At 40.0% G+C, this 24483-nt stretch overlaps 1 protein-coding gene across 4 annotated transcripts in view; it reads right to left on the reverse strand.

The window, feature by feature from the left end:
• NOL4 (nucleolar protein 4) overlaps positions 1–24483 on the reverse strand; it is a 189280-nt gene that overhangs the window by 118234 nt on the left and 46563 nt on the right. For all 4 annotated transcript variants that reach the window (XM_059854443.1, XM_059854357.1, XM_059854263.1 and 1 more), the window contains exons 4-5: positions 24026–24138; positions 19393–19525 (exon numbers count right to left, since the gene is read on the reverse strand). In XM_059854443.1, coding sequence (XP_059710426.1) covers positions 19393–19525; positions 24026–24138 — 246 coding nt within the window. The remainder of the gene's footprint in view (positions 1–19392; positions 19526–24025; positions 24139–24483) is intronic.

Here is a 24483-nt window from a genome sequence, read left to right on the forward strand (position 1 = left end):
TGTGGTCTCCTTCATATGCTGGTGAAAAAATGATAAATCATATCAACAATCTTATTTAAAAGACAATTGTGTCCACCTGTGCATGAAATCTACTGCTTTCTGATGGGCCTTTGTGTCAAGGTGGCTTTCACAACTTAAATCGTCACAAAAACATGATTTTGCACCAAGTGTGTAGATTTAGAACATAAACAGTATCTAGAAAATATCTTCTATTCATAACTTTGCACATATTTGTGTACACTAAGAGAGAAAATGCAACACTGTCAAGAAGGTGAACATTTAACATGCAATAGGGTTTTTTAAAAGGATGGAAATCCTACTTAACCAAAGGCAGATTATTTGAATGAAACAAACAAACACTGTGGGAATGAGTCCAAAGAGAGATGAACACACACAGGGAAATGCAGTGATGTAAAATATGTGTGCCAGTGCAAAAATCTCTCCCCTCAAGGAATATCTTCCAGAACATACCACTGAACCTATTCTTGACTGATTATCATAGGCTGGTTAGTTCAAAAAGAATGAGTTTAAAACAATTGCAGCTAAGCATTCATGTCTTCAAAGAGGTCAGCAGACAATCTCTTGGTAGTCTATGTCCAATAGTTTCTATTCAGATAGGATGATTACTTTTCCTTATCAAATCAACTCTTTTCCTAAGGATGTATCCAAACTTGTTAATGATTTTAGCTGAGCAACCTGTGCACTGTCTATTATTCTTTAATCTCTATTAAACCAGTAAGTTCCTTTCTCCTCCAAACCTAGGATATTGTGCATAACTGAGAGGTGCCTACAGCTCAGAGGATTCTTGACCCATCCTGCCAAGAGAAACACGGAATCAATCATTTAATCAGCTAAAATTCCTATTCTTACCCTGCTCCTCCCAAGCTTTCTCAGAGCCAGAAGCTGAGAGGCAGCCTTCCTGTACAACCTTCAGCTCTTCCTGCGTGTTCCTGGTTGCAGTCTCTCTGGAACCAGAGCAGTGAGAGCCCACACCATGGGGAACAGCTTCATGCAGCTGTGCAGCTAAGCACACAGGTGCCTCTACCTCAGTGTGAAGTCAATAGGAAGTGGCAAACTCAATGGAAAGGGATAAAGTTTGAGCCCACTTCCACATGTGTTTGAATTAGTCCTGAAATGGAACAAGGGTCAGAGTGTCAGCAGCTCCCATTTGAGAGATAATAAGGAAAGGCTGTGTATTTGAGGCATTTTTCTGTACTCAGCTGATCCTGAGGGGACTCCAGCCCAAGGCAGACCCTGCAGCAAACTGGAAATTTGGAATCAGAGTAACTGGTGAAACCATCCAATATTACCTCTGCTGCTAAAGTCCTCTCCATGTTTCAGGGTTCATCAGTACTTTTCAACTCATTTAAAGCTCATTTTGGCTAAAGAGGTGGATGTGCAACCCATAAGGCCCCAACACTGGCTAATAAAGACCTAGAACCAGGGCTTAGTTTAAACTACTTTTCATAAACAAAGGCTTTAAAAGGGCTCATTGATGGCCATATTTATAGCAGAGAACAAAGGAACTCACTGGCTTTTTGTGTGTCTGCCAAAGCTTGCCTGCACCAGATCCATGCAGGTATAAGGAGAAACCCAAACAAAAGGCCTCAGCACAACCTTGGAAACATTAGCAACTCACAGCTTTCGTATGGCTTCTTATATAATCATGTCATGCAGTCAGCGAGCTCTTACCAGAGAGGAAGCTTCTAGCCTATCCTTCCTGCACAAATGTGCCACCAACAGTGCCTGTCACACTCCAGGCTGAGCTGGAGCAGGCAGAAGAAAAGGCTCCTACTTCAGATACCTTTGGCCAAACCATATGTTCTACTCATCCTTATATTTGGCATGTTTAGGGAATCTAATTTAGAGTAGTAAAGACTATCTCACAAGATGTAGGTGGATCTTAAAATATCTTCCAGATTTCTGTCTTAGTGTAAAAGCTGTTCCTCCTTAATATCAAAGGAATGAATTTCTTGAAAGAAAAATATATTATAAATATATTCAGTGCTGAATCAGCGTGAACATCCAGGGGAAAAGACGAAACAAATACAAACAATTTTCAGTGTTCCATATTTTCCTTCCAAATACTGGTCACATTTCTTTAAGGTGTAGTTCAGATTTAAGGTGGACTTTTTTCCACTAATTCTACAACTTATTCCCAACAGAGCAGGTAGTTGCCAAAAACCCTTCATCATCTCTCTTCACTCTCATGAAAGGAATATGACAGTAATGTCCTTCCTCCTCTTTATCCATTCACCAGAGTTCCAGGTTACAGCCATCAATAAATTCCAGCATCACCAAACTGGAAACTGAATTTATTAAACCACATGGTTTGGACTTTTCTGTTTTATTTTGGAGGGTGCAAGGTATGTTCTGGCATTCAATCAGACCGCTTCTTCAGCCATGATGCAACTTCTGATACCTCCAGCTTCTAAATAATACATATATTGCTGTGATGCAAAGCAACAGACATTCTTCATCTGTCCAAGTCCCTTCCTCTGAGAGAAGACCCATCTTGTCTTGCCTCATTTCTACAGCTCCACTAGCCTTCTGATGTATCTAGGGACATGGGAGAGTAACCTTCCTGAGCTGTGCTATCTCTGCTAATAGCTCTAAACCTCCTGGATTAATGATGCTCTGAGTCACTGGAAAAAGCTGTCACTCTTGTTGTATGGATGAGTACATTTAACAAAGACAGTAATAGTCCTCCAAGTGCTCCCAATTAAAAAGGCTTCCTTTAGTACTACTACTTCAAACAATAAAACTACTGAATCAGACCTTCAGCTTAAATGCATAGGCAAAAACTTTCAGATTCTTTGAGAAGATACTCCACATGCAGAGGGTGGGTGGGTGGAAGAGGTGACAGCATCTCTTTTGGAACACAGACAATATAATAAGGCACGCCACTTATGCCATGTTACCGACTTGCTGGTATTCCAAAACAGATTTTGTTATACTGAAATGACACAGGTGTTTACCACAAACATCTATGTGGTTTCTTCACCATTTGAAGATGAAAATGGATAGTGAGTGGACATCAATAGGTTTCCTTTATTTCCACTGCACTTTGGACTGATATATTGTCCAAATATTAATAAAGTTAAGATCGCATTTTTCCTGCTTACAGGGATGCACTGACAACTATCAACTGTGACAGAAATCAGTACTGTAAACAGAAAATAATTCCTCTTTTTAAAAAAGGTTTGGACCTCATTTGCTATAAACACTGAGAGTAGGATGCAAGACATCCAAATTTGCCGGCACTGGTGTTTTCCTTTTACACGCTAGCAAGTAATACTTTCAAACAGCTTCTTCAGGGAGTAACTAGAAGAGAACAAGCAAAACTTCCCCAAGAGCTGTGGTTAAAAAGGCACCAATGGCAGAAGAGCTCTCCCTCTCCTGCCGCCTCTCTGCAGGATTCAGAGGTCTGACTACCACTTATGCCTCTGCCAAGGCCGTCACTGCTGACTCATCCTGTCCAAAAGACAACTCTTTGGAAAACTGCTTTTCCTTGCTGCTAAAACTGACTTTCCCATCTCATACTCAGAATCCAAGCTAGAAACAAGCACCATGATAGATTACCTTTCCATTTGGTCTACTCTGGTTTATTCTCCTCAAAGGACAAGCCTTTAAAACACAGCACCCTTTCCTTTACTACCATTCTCCTTTCCCATGACATATTTTCAGCTGACAAATTAACAAAGATGAAGTATCGAGGAGAAGTAGTTCAGATTTCCTTAGACTGAGAACCAAGAATTATTACAAAAACTATTTCTCTCCTGCTAAAATCCACAACTTACAGACAAAAAAAGCCTCAGCATTCTTCTCCAATAACTACATGAACTTGTGAAAAAAATTGTTCCTTATCACCTGACACCAGTGCACAAAGCTTTTTACTCCAGAATTCATTTCCTTCTCAAACTGTCTTGATGTTTAAATGATAGCAGGGGAAAAAAGCCTTTTAACAACAAAGGCAGACAAATGAAAGGTGGTAGGAGGAAGGAAACACCTCCTGATCATATTCCAGTAACAAGAATATCCAGCTTTAAATTATTCAACCCACTCTTCAATTTTGGGACCTTTCATGATGCTGCTACCTTATTGGCTACCCAGACAGGCATGGCAAGAAAAAAAATTTTCCACCTGAAATGATCCAGAAGTCTCCTTTCTTTTCTGACAGAGGTCTTATAAGCTGAAGTGTGTGTGCTCTCTCCTTGATTAGTGCAATCAGAGAAATAAAGGGTGGTGAGAGTTGGAACAGACATTGAGACCAGCCTCGTTTTTCAACCCCCTGCATGAGCATGAACACCTTCGACGAGACCAGGTTGCTCAAAGCTCCATCCAATGCGGCCCTGAACATTTCCAGGGATGGGGCATTCACAATTTCTCTGGACAACCTATTCCAGTGCTTCTCTGCCTTCATCAGAAAGAAAAAAAGTCTTCCTTATGTCCAATCTAAAACCTATCCTCCTCCACTTTAAAACTATTATCCCTTGCCCTGTCACTATAGGCCTTGGAAAAAAAATCTCTCTCTCTCTCTTTCTGTATGCCATCTTTAAATATTGAAAGGCTTCATTAAGATCTTTCCAGAGGCTTTTCTTCTCCAGGATGAACAACCCCAGCTCTCTCAGCTTATCCTCACAGAAGAGTTGTTCTATCCCTCTGACAATTCTTGTGGCCTTCCTTTGGAGGAAATCTAACAGGTACTCATTTTTCTGGTTCTGATGATCCTGGAGCTGCACACAGCACTCCATCTGGATTGTCACACAAGTCTTCTCCACTCAGTCTCTGACCTGCCCTACAAAGTACCAATGCAAATGGCTCTGAGAGGAAGCCCCTAAGATTCCCCTATCCTGTGACAGAAGAACACTTTGAAGGATGGACAGAGCTTCACTATGGATTCATATTTATTTTTGCATGAACATATGTATACACACACACACACACACACACACTCATATATATACATGGAAGCTGCTTGTACAGGAGATAGCCATCCAGATTTATTTTTGTTGTTGCATCCCTGGAGGAAGAATGTGCCGTTGAACTGTTTTAGCTACTGCTGTCCATCAGATAAACCTGTAATATTCTAATAGGAGCTACAGATACTGACATCTGCTGTTTGTCACTGCTCTCTCTGCTGAAGAGATAAAAACAAGCTGGTATAGATGGCACACACTTTGTGATACGTTTGAAACACATTCAAACAAAACCTTTTCCAGGCACACCAAAACAAAAAAGCAAAACATGCCACCAGGGGAAAGTGTTCTTCAAGTACATAAACAACAAGAAGAAATAGAAGGAAAGTACTGGCCCTCTGTTAAAAAAGAAAGGTGAATTAGTGACCAATGATGCTGCAACAATCAAGGTTCTCAAGACTTTCCTCACCTCTCTCTTTACCTGCACTGTTGGGCCTGGCCTTGGGAGCAAAAATCCAGTTTGATACAACCACAGTCCCACTGACTGTAGAGGAAGATTTGGTGTAGGAACTATTACAGGAAATACTATTAAGTATCCACCCAAAGGTGTTTTTAGGAGACCTGGCTGACATTATTTGTGGCCTCTCTCCATAATCTTTGAGAAGCCTTGGAGATCCAGGGATGTCCCAGGAGACTGTCAGAAGACTAATTCCACTCCCACCTACAAGAAGGTCTTACAGGAGAATTCAGGAGGGTGTAGGCTCATCAGTCTCACTTCAGTCCCTGGGAAAGTTATGGAACAAATCCTCCTAGGGGCTATCTTAAGTCAGATGAAGCCCATGATTGGGAAAAAACAGTACAGATTCACAAAGGACACATCGTACTCAACAAACTTGATCACCTTCTACAACAAAGTAACCTGTTCACTTGATGTGGGGAGAGGTGGGCATTGTCTGCCTGGATTTCTCCAAGGCTTTTGCCATGTTTAGCCACAGCTTCCTTCTGGAGAGTGATGTGGTACAGCCCACAGACATGTGGTCCGTGTGGTGGGTGGGGATCTGGCTAACAGGGTGCACCCAGAGGGTGGTGGTGAACAGCTCCTTTTCAGACTGGAACCTACCACAAGTGGGATCCCCCAGGGATCTGCGTGGGGCCCAATGCTGTTTTATATCATCACAAATTACTTGGAAGACAGGATCAAGTGTACACTGACAAAGTTTGCCAATACCTAACTGAGTAGGAAAGTGGACATTTCAGAAGGGAGAGCCACACTGCAGTTCAACCTCAGCAACTCCCTACACAGCTTTTCTAATCCTCTGCTCTCTGGATTTTTCCTCAGAACTGATTTCTGTTCACATGTGTGGTACAGACAGGGAGAAACAAATGGAAATTCATCCACCGCATACTCACACAGGAAAGTAGGATAAGTAACATTTTCCTGCCTTGAAGGGTGCTGAAGGGAGACAGTTTCACTCTGAGCAGGAATAATGGAGGAGTCCAGAGAGTGGTTTCTCCTCATTTTTTCATTGAGGTTCAAAGTATAGCTAATTGCAGTATTCCCAAGAGGCAGTCAGACAGCATGGGAGACTAGATTTCTTCCTGACCCACAAAACAGAAATATCTTTAAAGAAATTCCTTATTATTAAGAGAAATTCTTTCAGCAAGGCAGAAAGTGTTAAAACAACCAAATAGTTATTTCTCTTCTATCTTCCGACACATTAAAACAACCACAGACACTGGTATGCTAGCATCTGTTCTGGCCTCTTGTGTGTGTACTGCATGATCAGTTAGGCCAGGGATCATTCTGGCCAGTCTGCTCATGCCCAGGTGTTACCCAGAGCACAAGTAGCACAGGGTCCTACAACACATTTCAGATAGAAAGCAAAGGGCTGCTGTTCCATTACAGCATGCTTAACTGGGACATGGCAGACTTGGGACATGCCTGTTGTCCTTCCCAAAACCATATTGCAGAATTCTTTTCTACTCACAGAGGCTCACATCAAGCATCTACAATGAACAGCAGATGCACTAGAAGGCCACAAAGCAAGCCTAAAAAAAACAAAAAGCCATAAACTGAGCCAAACTGCCACACAAACTATTGACTTCTCTCTAGGATGGGACAATCCTGGTTGTGTGTACAGACTGGGGAAAGAGAGGCTGGAAAGCAGCACCACAGAAAGGGACTTGGGGGTCCTGGTCACTGGCCATTTGAACATGGGCCAGCAGTGCCCTGGCAGCCAGGAGGGCCAGCCCTGTCCTGGGGTGCATCAGGCACAGTACTGGGCAAGGGAGGGGTTGTCCCACTCTGATCTGCACTGGGGTGCCCTCACCTTGAGTATGGTGTGTAGTTTTGGGCACCACAATATAAAAAAGACTTTAAACTATTAAAGCACATTCAAAGGAGAGCCACGAGGATGGTGAAGGGCCTTGAGGGGAAGCCTTTTGAGGAGTGGCTGAGGTCACTTGGTTTGTTCAGCCTGGAGAAGAGGAGACTGAGAGGAGAACTCATTGCAGTCTGCAACTTCCTTGTGAGGGAAAGTAGAAACTCAGGTACCAATCTCTACTCTCTTGTGTCCAGTGACAGGACTCAAGACGTGAAGCTGAGTCAGATTGGTTTAGTTTGCATATCAGGAAAAGGTTCTTTGCCAAAAGGGTGTTTGGGCACTGGAACAGGCTGCCCAGGAAAGTGATCACAGCACCAAGCCTGAGAGAGTTCACAAAGCATTTGGACAATATTTTCAGGCATATGATGTGGCCCTTGAGGCGTCCTGTGCAGGGCCAGGAGTTGGACTCTATGATCGTGATGGGTCCCTTCCAGTTTATTCTATAATTCTACAATTCTACAAGTCTGGAATCTATGAGTCCATGATTCCAAAGTTCTATGATTCTAGGAACTGGACTACTCTAAACAAGGCATTACACTGGAATGGGTTCTGAGAAACAGAAAGGGCAAATAGGCTACCACTATGCACCTAAGTAAATTATCCATGTAGTGGAATTTCTTCTCAAAAAAACGTGTTCTTCTGTGTGCCCATAATAGCATCAAAGCTGCCTGTAAAAAGCTTGAAGTGTACCCAGTTTCTAGGTGGTGAAAAATTGTTTCTCAGAAAAATAATAGTTTTACCATTTCCTTTGAAAAGCTGCATTTAAGAAAGCTTCTATAGAAATCAACACTTTAAAATGCCAACGGAGATAATTAAGTTCAAGGATCACCATATAACTCTTTGTTAAATTATTATGAGAAACTTGGCCAGGCTGCTGTTTCACTCTTTGAAATCTACCTGTGCCATTTGCTTTTAAATGCTGTCACCAGCATTTCTTCAACTTCCGGAGCAAGTAATCATTTTAGGCCCCACTTTTTCCAGGGGTGAATATAAGCACACTGCTGAATGGATGGTTCATAGAAGAGAAAAATATTTGCCTGTGCTAAGAGGCTTTACAATATCCATGCCTTTAATTAAAGTAAGACATATTTGCAGAATATACACTAATATGTACAACTTCAAGTCTATGACTGCAGTTTTACAGGAATAATCAGGGATTATAGCCTGTTCCAGGAATCTAAGATGAATAGTTCCTAGAGAGCACATATAAGTAGTAGAGAACTGCAGAAATGTGGCAGAAAGAAGAAATGAAGATACAGGAACAGACAGAGCTTGGCTAACTTGCTGAATTAAAACTTATCATCACTGCATAAATTGCACTGATGGTTTAATTAAAGATACAACAGCAATTTCAGTGCCCATATTAACTACTTCTGAATTTGTTCAGCTTCAGAGTACCTATTATGAAAACATGCAGGGTTTGAACACATTATTATGAAAATATGCAGAAACTTTGTCTTTACTGGAGTTCAGAGAAATTCTCATTATTTATTTCAGTAGGATTTTCATTGCATTCATGTACTTTGGAGATGATCATGCTGGATAAAATACCTTAAAACTAAGTCACTAAAAGTCAAAGTTCTTTTAAACTTCTGATACAAATACAATCCTTGGACAGTTACCTCGGAGGGATATCTTTTAAAAGAGGGAGGGATATATTTTTTAAATCTTTTACCAACTGTTTTTAAACAGACAGAAATCCTAGAAGATGTATGCAGACCTGTAAACTATTCAAAGACTATTACTAAGAATTATAGCTTCTTTATATACATGCAAGGAGACTTTTTTAAAACTGAATTGAAAGCACTAGTTACTTCCATTTACTTTATAGCTCTCCAGACCACACTGCTGCTCTCACTATTTGTACCACCTCCTTTTGAAGAGGGCTTATTTCTTCCACTCCAAGTAATTCACATTAAGAGTTCCCACATCATGTAGTTCTGTCTTACCATCTCTCTTTGGCAGCTTGCAGCATCAGCTCCCTTCAGAATAACCATTCATGAGACACTTAAATAGTGTGACATAACAAACTCACTGTATGTCTTTGCCAGTTAAGTCATTAAAATTTTACTATACTTCATTTTTTGGTTCTTCTTGGAACAGTAACTTTGTGTAACTGAAATGTCATCTCTTTATATTGTTTTTGCAGAGCAAAAAAAATTTCCCAGTTTGCATCTCCCAATTTCTTTTCCTAGCAAACTAGTAATAGCAATTATCACTCTTAAGATTAGTCTGTTGATATCATGATTTTATTATCAAAGCAAAAAATCAAATTTTCTAATCATTTATTGCCCCAAAGAATCCATTAATATTGCCTTATTTAAAAGCTGCTAGCAAATCTCTTTTTTCTTTTTTCTGGTTTATGATCTTTTTTGCTTCTCCTTGCCACTGTCTACACTTAAGCAAAATCCAGATTTCAAATTAGAAAAGGCTAAGCATAGAGGTTTGAATTCCACCTTCCAGTCAGAAGGAATGACTAATTTTACAAACGTTTAGCAGGGATCTTGGATGGTTGCTAACAAGGATCACTCTGCCTTCTACTTAGGGAACTCTACCCAGTAAAGCACACGGGCTATCAGAACAGTCAGAAGTTCAGTAGAAGCAGTCACTAGTCCTCCAGAGATGCATTAAACTGACTCCTTGATTTATGTCACTAGAAAGGAAGCTTGTAAAACACTGAAGTTAAACTGAAGCACTGAGGAAAAACTTTAAACACAAAGATGGAACTATCCCCATAAACAGGAACCTCTGCAGCAGAGACTGATCTCAAGGCAGTCTTTCTGCTGAAAATCCACGTGCTAGCTGCAAGGCCAGTGTCCTGATGAAAGTGGAGAAAAACTTCTTGGAGCTGACTTAAGGCATCAATTTCTCTACAGTTCTGTGCACTTAAATCTGAAAGTTGTATAGTACATAAATTTAGCTTTTATCTAAATTTATTCTGTTAGCAATGCCAACGCTTACAACTGAGGTTCTGAGCTGGTTTCTCAGCATTACATATAGTAGAGCCAACAAAGGCAATTAAATAGTGTGCTTCTCCACATCTTCTCCCAGAGTGGCTCTGAGTAGCTGCTGAAGTCTGTCAGTCTGTCTGTCAGTCTGGAAGGCTGCTCCTGCAATGGTCAGATGTGGTCAATGTCCACCTGGCATGCAGCAGTGGAGAGACTGCCTGAGCCTCACTCACCTCTCAGCAGGCTGTTAACCATCCACCAAGTGCTGAAAAACTTGTAAAACAAGTCAAGCTGTATCCTAATCTGTGTTGATGCTAAATTTAATCATTCTTTTATCTTTCTGTCTCCAGTCAGCCTGCAAAACACCTCTAGTATCTTTCTAACAAACCAGGCTGTCAGTGTTCAGGAATACTTGGAGAACACACTGGAGTTCAGCCTATCCTGAAACTTTCAGGATGATTGCACCTTTTCTTCCATCCTGTTATTTAGAAGTGCCAGAAACTGCACATCCCTCTGCCTCAGGACAACAAATATGGTGACTATCTAGCAACATTAAACCAATTATTTGAAAACACCTCTTCACAAATCTCAGGAAAATATATATAACCACTTCCTATGTGTTTTTATATTCCAAAATGCTATACTGCTGAAAAAAATACTCATTTTTTTCTTGCAATCAAACTATTTTCATTTGGTAAAAAAAACACTACTAATTTTAAACATTCAGCATTACAAATATTTTAGCAAACAATAAATGCTTCAAAGAAATTTCTGTTAAAAATATTTTTCACAAGACAGCCCAATGTCTCCAGGGAATTTCCTATTCAGAAAAAAAATAAATTAACAGCTTCCTTAATTAAAATATAACAGTGACGAATCAATGGCTAAATTAAATTTCTTTAAAGGTCATTTTTTTTACCTTCCTTCTCCTGAAAAATAAATGGTCTATTATATTATTCTATGGTATATCTAATAGGAAAAAAAAAAGGGGGAGTCAGTGCCTGGCATGCATTTTAACAGTAACTATGAAAAAAACCCTCCACTTCTATTATAAGGAAGTAGACAAATTAAATCAAGCAATCTGTGCACATAGCCTCTGCTAAAGTCAATTGGTACATATGAAAGGATAAAATGTATTAAGTGCGTTTACTGGAAAGCAAAACTAAATCTCTGTGGCAGAATGCCCCTCCTTTTATTTGATGTAAAAGAGAAATAGGAGGGAACAGCCTGAGATATGCTAAGATAGGGGGAAAAAACCAAAGGATATTGACCCAAACCAAACAACACTTTCAGAAATTCAGCTAAGCTTAGTTACAAGGGTTTGCACATTGAAATCAAAAGCAGACTGCCTTCAGAACGTGCATAAGGAAGAGATAGCTCGATGGGTAGTAATATTGCCAAAGTGAAATACTTATTGTTACAGGACATGTACAACACTAATACAACTGTTCTGAAGATGTAAAAGGACATGGGTCTGCAGCTAGCCTTTTACATGGGGGCAAGCTTCACTTACCACTAGATTGCTGATGTAAAAATGAGTGGCTGTGAATAGAGTGAATGGTCTGCAAGCATTTTAGCATTACTTGTGAAAAGATAATTCTAATTTCTCAGCTATTATTGGCTGCAAGTATTCCCTGATGTAATTATGGAGTAATAGCTGAGAACCTGATTGTAACCAACAGTTAGTAGTTTGTTGCTAACAAGGCAAACATGACAAACAATTTTGAGGCAATTATTGTCATTACAAGCCACACTCAATTGTTCAAGGCAAGCGTAATAGAAAGTGACAGTTGTGCAGCTGGGAGGGTGGTGCGGGAAACAAGATTGTTCTCTGGTTGCAACAGACCACTCAGACTCTAGCAGAGTGTCTGCTCAATGCATTATTCATGTTTAATAATATTTTAGTCTCTAAAGCAAATTACAGTATAAGATAAGAAACAAACAGAGACACGTCAAGAAAAATCCCAGAAGTTATTATAAGATGGAATAAGACACACAGAAGAAACATGGAGCAGGGGGGAGATATTCACTAAAGCCAACTCACAAGATGCTTGCAACTAGCAAATGTAAATACAGTAACCCTACATATTAAAAGAGTCAGTTATAAAAGCAATCCATTTTCTGTGCTTCAATGAGATGGGGGCTCATGTCCAAATCCCAGTTTGAGACTGTTGTATTATTAGGTAGGTCCAGGAGGAAGGAAGGAGGGCTCTCCATTGAGAAACATTGATGATTAATTCTGAACAAATTTGCATTGTGTGTAGAGTCAAAGGAAGATTTTCATCCTCTGTTACAATAGAAGTGCCTCATGTAACAGCTCAGTATTCTGATGACAATGCACACAGCAGCTGCCTCGTCAGCAGCCAGTCCATTAAAATACTTGATTTGCTGAAAATTCCACCCAGCTCTCCTCAACGATATTAAGGGCTGAAAGTTTCTAACACAGCTGCAGCAACATTTCAAGCTCTTGCCCAGGCTCAGTAATATTCACTGTCAGTGACATTGTAGCACTGTTCAAGTGTCATTACAGTGTCACTCATAGTGCCTTTTGCACTGATAAGGTATAATTTCTAAAGAAGCCATTAAAACACCACTGAAACTGGATTTCCAAAACTCTCTTTCTGGTCCTGTTTCACCATTTTCCTCCTCTTTCTTAAATCACAGAATCAGAGAAAGTTTTGGGTGGAAGCGACCTTAAAAATCATCTAGTTACATTCTCCCTGCCATAAGCAGGGACACCTTCCACTACAATGCATTGCTTTATGCAAATAATAATCCATCAAACCAAATCTGATGAGCCAAATCGCTCCAGGTGCAGCTCCACTCAAGCAAAAGAGCATTACATGCCAGCTTCTCAGGTACACTTGGACTCTGCTTAGGTGAAGGTGATACTGATTTTCTCAGACAGAGCAACATATTAAACTCCCTGTCTAAAGAAACCTCTGTGATTTTGACATCTGTGACACATTTCAGTGCAGTCCATAGCCTCACCCAAAACATATATGTGTGACTGCACTGTCTTTTGCTTTATTCAGTTAAGAGAGCTGGTGATTGCAGAAGGTGGCAGAGCAACAGCTGCAGAGACAGGAGACCTTTGAGCATCACATCTGTGCTCCTTTTTCACTGCCATGAGACAGGCAGGTATCTTAGATTTCTACTTTCTAGTGGAAAACTAGTATTTATCATTTCACTCTGAGTGATAAGAGGTGAAATTACTTCCCAAAAGTTTGCAAGTTTCAGTGGCTTGAACAAGACTGGAAGGTCTGAATATATCACCTAGCTCAAATGTAATTTTAAATGGTCTGCCATTTCACCAAAGAAAAAAATAGTAATGTTTTTTCTAACCTCTTTATAAGTTAAAATTCTTAATCAGCCCAAACACTCCCCATTAAGGGAGGGTTACCTTAAATTACCTTTTCTTTACAGTAAAATTACCTTTAACGCTGTTATATTACCTTTTCTTTCCCAAAAATTACCTTTTTCTTCACAGTAAAATGCTTATTAATTTGCATGTCCAATGTCTTGTATAAGGTATAAGCATTATAAACACCTTTAATAGCCTTTAGCTTTGTTCATATGGATCTACAGATTGCAAATAAAACCAGTCAAGTCACAAAAAGTCCCTAAAATTAAAATGCTTTCTAAAAGTATATGAGGTGGCATCTAGGAAAACTGACAGACTGCTTTTTAGTTTATTTTTAGTATTTTTATTCAGGCTTTATGACTTCATGTGGTAATGTCAGTCTATCCCATATACCACAGAAATATCAGGTGCTTTGTTTTGAAGTCTAAAGAAGTAAACATTGTTTAGTAAAATATATCTAAACTCTGCAAACAGTTTTGTTAACCTTTAGTGGGCCTTAACTGAAGTCAAGTGGATTTAGACCTCATTCAGAACAAGGACATTTGTAAAACCTCTCAGTGCTTGAACAAAAATTAAAAGCACAATACCTCTTGATGAAAATTGATTTTATAAATTAATGTAAAATAACATTTCCACTGAAAATTCCTAATTACCAGGAAATAGGTTGTCATGGATTTAATGCTGTGAATCATCTGCTCTCATGTTGGCTTTGCTACCTCTCACTTTACTCAAGATCAAGAGCAGGGCCAATACATTGTCAACAGCATAGACAATTTAGTCCATTATGCTCTTTCACCAATCTGTCTTCACTCTGGCATGCAGTTGGTGCTTGGACTCATATATCTTGAGCTTAAATTGCTTTGAAAAGAAAGAAAAGTCAATGTTTCAAGACAGGGAGTCCAGGTTTCAGTAGAATAAAGACAAAAGCAGAAAAGTAAAACAGTACAACAAGTTTTGAATGAGAAGATGGGTTTAACTCTTGGCTTGGACTTTGCTCAAAGAGAAAAATCAACAGCAAGTCAGCACACTTGCATAGACAGTCAGTTTTGACAACTTAATCAGCTAATGTTACTTATTTCAGGTGAAGCCATTGTGTAGAGATTATAGCTTTGATGCAGAAAACAGGTATTTAGATGGCTGACTCCAATGCTTGCATCTGTCACAAACACACATGAGTGAAAGGAATAGTTAATGTTAACAGCCAGGTTTCCTACATCTATATTGTGTAAAACGTGGCAATTTGAACATGCCAAGGAAAGAGAACTGACACCATCCAAGTGATCACAACCTACTCAAAGACATAATTCTCCATTGCATTAAAATATTACTGCTCAGTTTTCTATAAATTAGAACAAATACAACTAGGAAAAGCCCATTAATCTCTACATCTAAACCGGCAGCACAACCCATGTTAAAGGTTGACTTCTGACATGTTTTGTCATGGTTAGCTCCCATAAGCTCCTGTAAGTCTCCACACAGTGCCTGTGACAGGAAGTTGTATATATACATATCAACATGTAACTATAATTTCCTAAAAACTAGATTGAAGAGAACACAGTCCCTCCACCCAAATCCAGACTAATCACTGATATGTTTTGGTATACCTCAGTACGGTGAGAAATACTGAAAATAAATCAATCCTGCATCTTTCAGTTTGAGTTGCAATCAAATAGACTCATCCATGACTTTTACTTGATAGCTCACAGAGTAAAAACCAAACAAACAAGAAAAAAATGCAATGTCAAATTTATACTTAATTCTCCTCACTTCTAAGGTTGTACGTGTTCTTAACTTCCTCTAATCAGAGCATCTCCCTACATATCTCATGTCTTGGTAACGAATGAACTACCACAGTGAGGAGGGAAACACACCCAGCTCCTCTGCACAGGGCTCCAGGTAACAAGCAAGGGCAGCAAAAGTCCTATTTTCACTCAGGGTAGAAGCTGTTGCTGCTTCTTTGAAGGCCTATCTAGAGGTCACTTTTCACTACAAAAATCAGGTTTTTTAAACAGATTGAACAAGTAACTTAAAAACCAAAAAGCTCCTTTATTTCCAACTCAGTTCACAAACCTTGCCTACTGTCTGTGGTCTGAGATGGGCAAAAGGGTTTGATCCAGCAACATCAGAGCCCCAAAAGCATTATTAAAAGAGAATTAAAGACAGCTCTCAAGTTGGAGCTTCCCCTGCAGATGAGTTACACACAGGGCTCACTCCAAAGAACCAGCTTAGGATGCAGAACTGTGTCATGTCTAGGGAAGCAAGAGGCAAGCAAAAGAGAAAGGAACACAGGAGCAATTTGCAGCTCTATTATCTAGCTGGCTGCTAGAGAAAACACCTCTGAGGCTCTGGTAAGCAGAGCCATACCCCATTCCCAGCTGGGGAAAGAACAAACTGTAAATAAGAGCTCCTTTCCTTTTCTATCTCCCCAGGGAAGAGCAGCAGCCCTTTTCCAACTCCTACCCAACCGCTGCAGCAGCCCTGCAGGTGCTCAGGATTTTCAGCCATTCACCAGCAGGTGTGACTCAAGATCCTGTCATTTAAAAGTGTACGAAGGCTAATTTAAAGTGGGAACTGTCCTTAGTAGTATTGCAGCAACTTCAGTAGCACAGATACAATTCACCAACTCTCCACTCTTTTCATAACTTCCTTAATTCCTAGTACCTTTTCCACCCAATAAGCTTAGTACAAGTATTATGAAGCCTCAGTCCCCTTGCAGAGCCCAGGACTTTTGTGCAGTGCCAGCACTCATCTACTCTGAGCAAATATGCACCTTCTGTCTCTGTGCCCTCCCTCCTCAGCATTTTTTTCTCACCTCCCATGGTATTTCTGGGTGTAGAAGTCTATTGCTTTCAGCTCATACTGTGAGTTGCTCTCCTACTTGACTTTATTCTATTTAGGTTCAAGCAACCTAACCATGAGAAACAGGACACACATTGGGCTGGAACACATTGAGAAACCTCAGGTCAAATTTTCTAGTATGAGCTCTGTAATGGAGTCCCAATGAAAAATGCCTGTCCAAGTAGGATGCAAGTACAGCCCCAAGGGATGAGGCTATGAAAGCATCATATTTATTTTACACAGACAGTGTCAACATTCTGATGCTCTGATCAACTGAACTGGAGGAGGAGCCTCCATCTATCCCTCAGTAGCATGGCCCAGCTCACTATTATATCCCTCTAGGGCACACAGACTGTTTGTATGTGAGCAAATCAATTTAAATCCATAGGAAAAAAAAAAAAAAAACAACCCAGGGGATGTCCCAAAATATTCTCATGATATTTCACATGGGAAACCAGGTAAGCAAAGTGATTAAACACATCACCTTTAGGTATACTGGAGCTGTCCTTTACCTACCCCGGGCAGCAGTTTTTCTAATGATTCCCATTAGCAAATTATCCTCCCAAAGAGAGCTTGCTTGGGGCAGCAGAAGACCTGTGCTGTCCCATTCCACCCCAGACACCATTTCCAACAGCATGTGCACAGGCAACCTTATGCAACAGCAAATTTTCACCTGCCAGAATGCAGCAAACACATTTCAGATGAAGCAAATGCCAAGTGTCTCTGTGTATAGGCTGAATGTGGTGGCTGACATAAACTTTCATAGACGTGCAGAATGTTTGAGGGAAGGGAGCAAGAATCACTTTTGACACAGATTCATGCTTTGGTGATGATTTCAGTGTGTGTGCGCTATAATTAAGGATTAAATTTGTAAAATTTTACAATGCAGCCTGTGACAGCAGAAGGGATTGTACTGCTTAATTCATTTAAGTTCCCTTTTATTTTCCCTCTTTCCTGTTCCAACTTTCCTTCCTCTACCTCTCATATTATTTTCTTCCAATCTTCTTTTTTCCTGCCCTCTCCTCTCCTTCTTCTTCCCCCCACCGGCCACTTCTCTCATGTCTTTCTGCTCCTCCTTCAGCCCCTTCTCCCACATCTGAAACAGCAGTGTTGCTATAACTAGCCACACTTAGGTTTGCTACCTGTCAACAGCTAGCAAAGGAAAGCAATGAAGCAGGAAGAGTGGCTATTTCAAATCTCTCTGTCAGCAGATGTTTTAGCCAGAAGACGCAGCAAAAAATAGGACTGCCTTAGGAAGGTGAGCTAGTGCCATCTGGGAGGAAGGGAAGGAAAGCTGGGAGATTTAAAGCCATACTGTATGATGACACTGTCTGAAGTTCAAAGACCACAGTGGATTTACTTCCCATACATTTCAAATAGCAAGTGACAGATTTGCAGCATTTCATCATTCATACTTAGGGTTTAATATGATTACATGTGGCACACGAATCTGGTTGCAGCAGGTGTTAAGATATGTATGACAGGGATTTCTTCACAGGTTACTGTACTGAGCTATAATTTTTATTTCAGACATATGTATCCAATTATTATTAAGAAACTATATATGTGAAACTTCTACAGCATGGTATTGCAGTGAAAGCCAGATACATTAAAAAATCATCCTCCTAAGTATCCCTGAAACCTCTAAGTCAGCAGTATTACTCTATTATTCCTGTGAAAAATCAAACTTCAACAGGAAAGTGAACTATCTTTCCATATATCATGAGCATCAGAACTGCTCCTTTAGTGAACATATGCAGACAGAATTTAGTTAAAAGTTGAAAAAAAAATTGTGATAGCTTGAGGACACTCAGAGAAAAGGCAGCTGTGGTTAGAATCTGGCCTATCAAATTATCACAGACATCCTACTTCTTCCTTTGTTTGGAGAGCAACCCAGCTGAAGATCCAACCCATCACCAGGTCCTATCAGCCACCATGCACCACACCCATTCTCACCTAAATATCTTACCAGCAGGCAAATGACCATGATGCATGAAGTGCAAAGCATCCAGGTTAGTCAAATCCCATATATTTAGTGTTCAAGAGAAATATAAAAAGCATTTCTGATTTGGCCCGTATGATCAGGAAATTCCCAAGTAGCAAGTACAGAATTCCAATATGTTGTGTCTAATGGCAAAAGAATAGACCTGCACTTTGGGTGTTGAGCATTCATGTGCCTCTCCTGAGCCACTGTCACAGTCTGTAGTAGAAAGGCTATTTGTGAGGTCCATAAGTCAGGAAAGTTCATTCCAAACCAGACTCATTTATCTTGCTTTATAACAAGGGCTAAATCCAAAGACTACACACCCATGTACCTTCAATGCCAAGTCAGTTTTATGTCTGACCAAAAAGTAGCTTTGTGTTGTAAAAAAGAAACAATGACCATTCAAATGTGCAATGCTGCTTGCTGTTTTCTCATCTTTTGCCTCTATTTCTCCATAGGAAAGGAGAAATAGAGGCAAAACAGAGGAGGAATTCTCTAGGAATCTGTTGTTTTCTTCCTTTCTTCTGAATATCACACTCCAGTTCCTATCTCCCAAATAACCAGCTTCTGTGACACGACTCTCTCTCCTCGTAAAAACAACTTTCTCAGCTTTCTGGGCTGCCTCAGAAAGGTTTGAGTTTCATTTCCTTTTATTCCTGTGCATACTCACACTACAGAGATAGATATAGATATGGATATAGATATAGATGAACAGTAAGATAATGCCACTTAACATACAGTTGTCTAAGCACTCGCCTGTTGCTTAAGCAACACATAAATTAACCTGAAAAAAAATACAACTTATTTCTTCTTCTTCATGCTGAGATATAGGGAACATGTATTTCAAATTACCTAATGAAACACACTATGAAGAAAAGCAAATTCTAAATGAAAGCACAGAATAGGAAAAAAGACAAGGCAATGCCACATTTTCTGTACTGAATGAGAGCCTTACCATCCTGCTGGCCCTGGAGGTTCTGAGGACTTTGCATTCTCTCCTCCAGATTTGAGCTGAGGTCAGAATTTACAGCTGACATCCTAGTTGAGTCACTCATATCAAACTCATCACTTTCTATAGAACTTTCATCCTGCAAATAGAAAGAGACATGTCAGAAAACATTGTGCACTGTTCACATTATATGTGCAGTTCATTCTCTTCCCATTTGTTTCACTCACACACAGTGTGGAGTGTAATCATTTTTTTATATAAGAAAACAAGCAGAGGACATCAAGAAGAGGGAAGAAACTACAGCATTTATTTGGTATGATAATCTGATAAATGCAATTTGTTCAACAATGAGGATACTACATAGTAGTTCCATAGTATATTCCAGAAAAGAATTGGTAACCAGAGACCCCATACCAAGCCCTTGCTATTCAAATTTGGCTGAGGAGACCTCCCTATATTCCCTGCCTGAATCCTTTGCCTTTCCCACATAGAAGTCAGCAATCCTGTGAATGACCCCTGTCCTGGTTTGGGCTGGGATAGTTACTTTTCTTCCTAATAGCTGGTACAATGCTGTGCTTGGATTTAGTGTGGGAATAATGTTGATAACACACTGATGTTTCGGTTGTTGCTAAGTAGAGCTTACTCTAAATCAAGGACTTTTCAGATCTCATGCTCTGCCAGTGAGCAGGTGCACAAGAAGCCAGGAGGGAGCATGGCCAGGACAGCTGACCTGAACTGGCCAAAGGGATATTCCACACCACAGAGCATTATTCCCAGTATATAAACTAGGAGGAGTTGACCAGAGGGAGACTGGTTGGGCATCATTCAGTGAGTTGTGAGGAATTTTGCTTGGCATCACACGTCTTTCTTGGATTTTATCCCTCCTTCTCTCTCCTTTCATTACAATTAGTAGTAGCAGTAGTGGCAGTAGTAGTAGTAGATTTTACTTTGTTGAAATTATTAAACTCTTCTCATCTTAACCCCTGGTTTTTTTTTCCTTTTTTTTTTTTTTCTGATTTTCTCCCCATCCCACCAAAGTGGGTAGAGGAGTGAGCAAGGCACTACATGGTTCTTAGTTGCTGGCTGGGTTAAACCACAAAGACTCACAGGAAGATATTTTCAAATGGCAACCTGACCTGGTAAGAATCCATGGTCAAATTCCCTTGACAAACATCTATGAAAATGAGAAAGCCTATAAAGGTTCTGAGCATGGTCATGGCAGTCAGCGGCAAATAAAAGTAATATAATCACAGGAGAATCATTGCAAATTTATTCTACATTGTACATTTTAATATGATTTATCCATTAAGTCCAGTTACAGAGCATTTAACAGGGATGATAAGAAGGGCAAAAAGTAAAAGTCTGATCATTATCCCCATTTATAAAAGAAAACAATTTTAGGCATAGTCCAGAAAATATTCAAATACATATTTGACTTCAGTTGCTTCAGTCCCACTGAAGTTCACACATCCACTCATGGATTAGAAATTAGGTATCCACAAGCCTTGCTCTGGAAATGGCTGAGGCAATGTACAAACCTAAGGCAATATATTTTCAGTAACAACTTTTCTGATGGTTACTCCTGTTAAGAAGAAAAGTACTTGAAAGAGCTGAGAGGAAACTATGGCAAATAGATTTGTACATCCTGAAATGTTTGAAATAGTTGTCCAATTCATTTTTATTAGCATTTTTTAATCAAAACAGGACGAGGCAGGATTCTGACTATTTTCCTGGGTTGTTCACCAGAACTGACCTAGAAAAATAGCAATCTCTAGAACATTATTTACTGTGTACTTGTTGTGAAGTGGATATTACAGGTATTAATACAGCTGCTTGCCTCTTTCTGAGCGTTAACTCTTAAATCAGTTCCTCCCCTGGATCTCAGCAATGTTTCTAATTTGTATGGATATTTCTCCTGTTTCCAGAAAGCAAGTTCCTGCAGTAATGACTCATGTTAAATTAGAATGTGGTACTGCAAATGCCAGTCAGGAGCAAGAGTAGGACAACACACAAGGTGAAGCTGTTCTGCACTGCCACAGCGGGACAATGACAAATAAGGAAATAAACATACCTTGTTCTCAGGGATTTGTAAAAAAAAAAATGGAAGAGTGAGGGTTTCTCTAACAGGCACCTGTCTTGCCTTACATAAGGTAGGAACACCCCAGTTACAGCAGCAGCAAACACCCAAACACTGCCCTCACAGATGAACCCTGGTGCCCACCAGCCTCCTGCCCCACACAGACAGGGCCAGGACACACGCAGACCAGATGGGTCTGAGGTTTAGGAAAAATGCACTCTGCTTGTTCAAAGAGCAAGAAAAGAAAATAAACTCCCCCAAACCTTCTGGATTGCTGTGTTTCTGTTAAAATGCAGGGGTAATTCTCAGTGAATCCTGCAGGAACCAGCAAGCAGCGGCTCACATATTTCAGTTCTGAGGTTAGGCAATTTGATGAGCTCACAGAAAGGGGGCTCTGGCTGACACTTGCACAGTTTTAAAACAACACACATAGGCAGCCTGTTTTTCTACAGCACTGCAGAATACCTCCACTCCACTTCCCAAACTGTGTACACCTCTACCTGTGAAAACCTCTGTCCAAATCTGCATAGACACATGGGCATGGGAACAAAAATGGACAACCACTGGCATCTTTATAACAGTTCCAGCCCAACTCTAAATTCCCACACAGTGGTGAGTTCTCCTTTTAGATGAAGCCTGTTTCCCTCTCATGAATGGTCTCAGCTTAAAAATGTGGAATTGAAGATGAGAGAATTAAATTTTCAGTCATTGTGCTAGCTAGCAGTGGGATCCAAGTTTACTCCTGTCTCAGTTCCACACAAGAATACAGATATGATTGATTAAATCTTTCCTACAAACCCAAGCCTGTTTTTTAAGTGCATGAACCAGATGTCTTGCTCCTTTGTACTACAGCATTTTCCCTGACATTTTGTTCTCAGGGCCAACAAATGTACAGCCCGGGGGAAAAGGGAAACCTCGGCCAAACTGTGATTTGAGAAAAGGCATAAGGATTATCTTGAGAACTTTCCTTGTGCCCACTCTGTCCTGAAAAGTTATTATTACTACAACATACAAAAATTACTTTCATAAATCCAAAACTTTCCTTGGGCTTACTCTACCCTAAAAAATTCATTATTACTAAAACATATAAGAAAGTACTTTCATAAATCCACTGCTTCAGGCATTTCATATACAGTAACAACAGAGCTTCAAAACCAAGCTGGGCAGGGAAATACCAAGCAAAGTTAAGTCCTGTTGCCTCCATATCATTGCCACTGGCTTGTCTAGATGAAAAACTGGTTTAACAAAAATTTCAGTCGTCAGACCAGAATGACTACACCAAAACATTCAGGCTACAGAAGATCTGTGGCATGGGGTCCTGATCCAGCATGAGTGCTTGACCTTGTTGTGGAAGTAGTAATTCTCAAAGGGAAAAGGTGTAGAAATCAAGGAGTCCTTTAATTCCTAAGGCTGCTGCAAATTAAAACCTCTTCTCTCCTGCTAGCTGAAACTCTACTTCCAGATCCTTCAAATAATCAGGAGACTCAATAGAAGGAAAAGATGACCAGGCTGTATTTATGCATTAAGAAATTTGTGTTTGGGATCTCTCCCTACACCCTGTGCAATTAAAAACAAGGGCCAAACTGAAACAAGGAACCTGATATTTCTAGAAGAGTGGTGAAATCCCCATTCTAGCGAGTGTTGAATAATTCATGAAATCTCCAGCAATAGCCCATACCTACTTATCAGGAAAACAAATCTGGCTGACTCTGCACAAGTCAGAAGTCAGTCAGGGGCTTGACATAATCCAGCAGTTAAGGCTGTATTTGAAGGCTTTCTTTATTAAAAAAATATCTTGCAGTTGGACAGGAAGACATAGAATGCAGAACTGGTTTTTTGCTGGCACATAGCTGAGCTTCTATTTGGCAGCTTAAATGGTAAATGAACAAACTTCTAGCAAAGTGAGGTTCCTACAAATAATTTGGTATGGGCCTGTGAATTGATGGGGCGCATCTTAAGATCTGGGAAAACTCTCAATAAATCAGAGAAAGCAAACAACCTTTGAGAAGAAATAAATACAATCCAACCCCAATTCTTTATGAAGAAGCTTGATTCTCAGTCTAATTCTCCTCCTCCTTTTTTTCTGCCTTTTTACACAAAATTTCAAAAGCAACTCTTATAATTAAGCTTTTTGCCTTAAAATTCTCAACTGATGTTGCCTGGACTTTCATGTGTTGCATTGTGTTTTCTAGCTTGGAGAACATCATGGCAGTCATTTCAGCTAAAAAGCAGACAATGGAAGTGACTGCTGAGCACAGAACTAAGTCTTGAGTGAACATGCTGCCCACATCACTCTTTCCACTGGTCCAGTGAAAGAGCACATTCAGGCAATTCAAAGTACACTCACTACCCCCAATCACAGAAGGGCCATAAGTCATATTTTCTCTCAATCTGATTGCTTGAAAACAACCCTGCCTTGGCTTCAGACTGACTGTTTTAGCAAAAAAATTATAAAGATGGCATCAACAATCACCTTCACTTCAGTTTCCTAGCCACCTGAAAGACAAGTACAAAACAACGCAGGAAAACAGAAAACCAAACTTAAAAGATTTCAGGTTTTACCTCATCTTGCTGTGAATTTAGTAGCTGCAGCTTCATGTGTTTCATATAAGCCATAGTAATGGGCATGTTGTAATCAATCATACTGGTCACCAAAGTTGGAGGTTTTCCATTATCTGCAAAAAAATAGTTATTATGCAATATATGTTAATTGTGGAGGCTATGTCAGCCTATTCTGAAGTCAAAGTCAGACTGTTATGTTATTTAGCTCTAACTTTTGCATTTGCAATCACTTGTAGGCTGTACAAATGGAAGTCTCCCAAAGAAAAAGGAAAACCAAGACCAAACCCTGAAAATTGATGAGCTCTTCTACCCTAAATGACTACAGTCCATATACTCTATCTATTCCTTCTGCTTAAGCTCCCATACAAACATTTCCATAGCAAAATAAATTATTTCCTCCAGATAAAATCATCTTTCTATTGAGGGTGCAGATGGCATTACACTCCATCCTTAAGTGA

Source organism: Haemorhous mexicanus, chromosome 1, assembly GCF_027477595.1.
Source record: "Haemorhous mexicanus isolate bHaeMex1 chromosome 1, bHaeMex1.pri, whole genome shotgun sequence".
Classification (NCBI taxonomy): Eukaryota; Metazoa; Chordata; class Aves; order Passeriformes; family Fringillidae; genus Haemorhous; species Haemorhous mexicanus.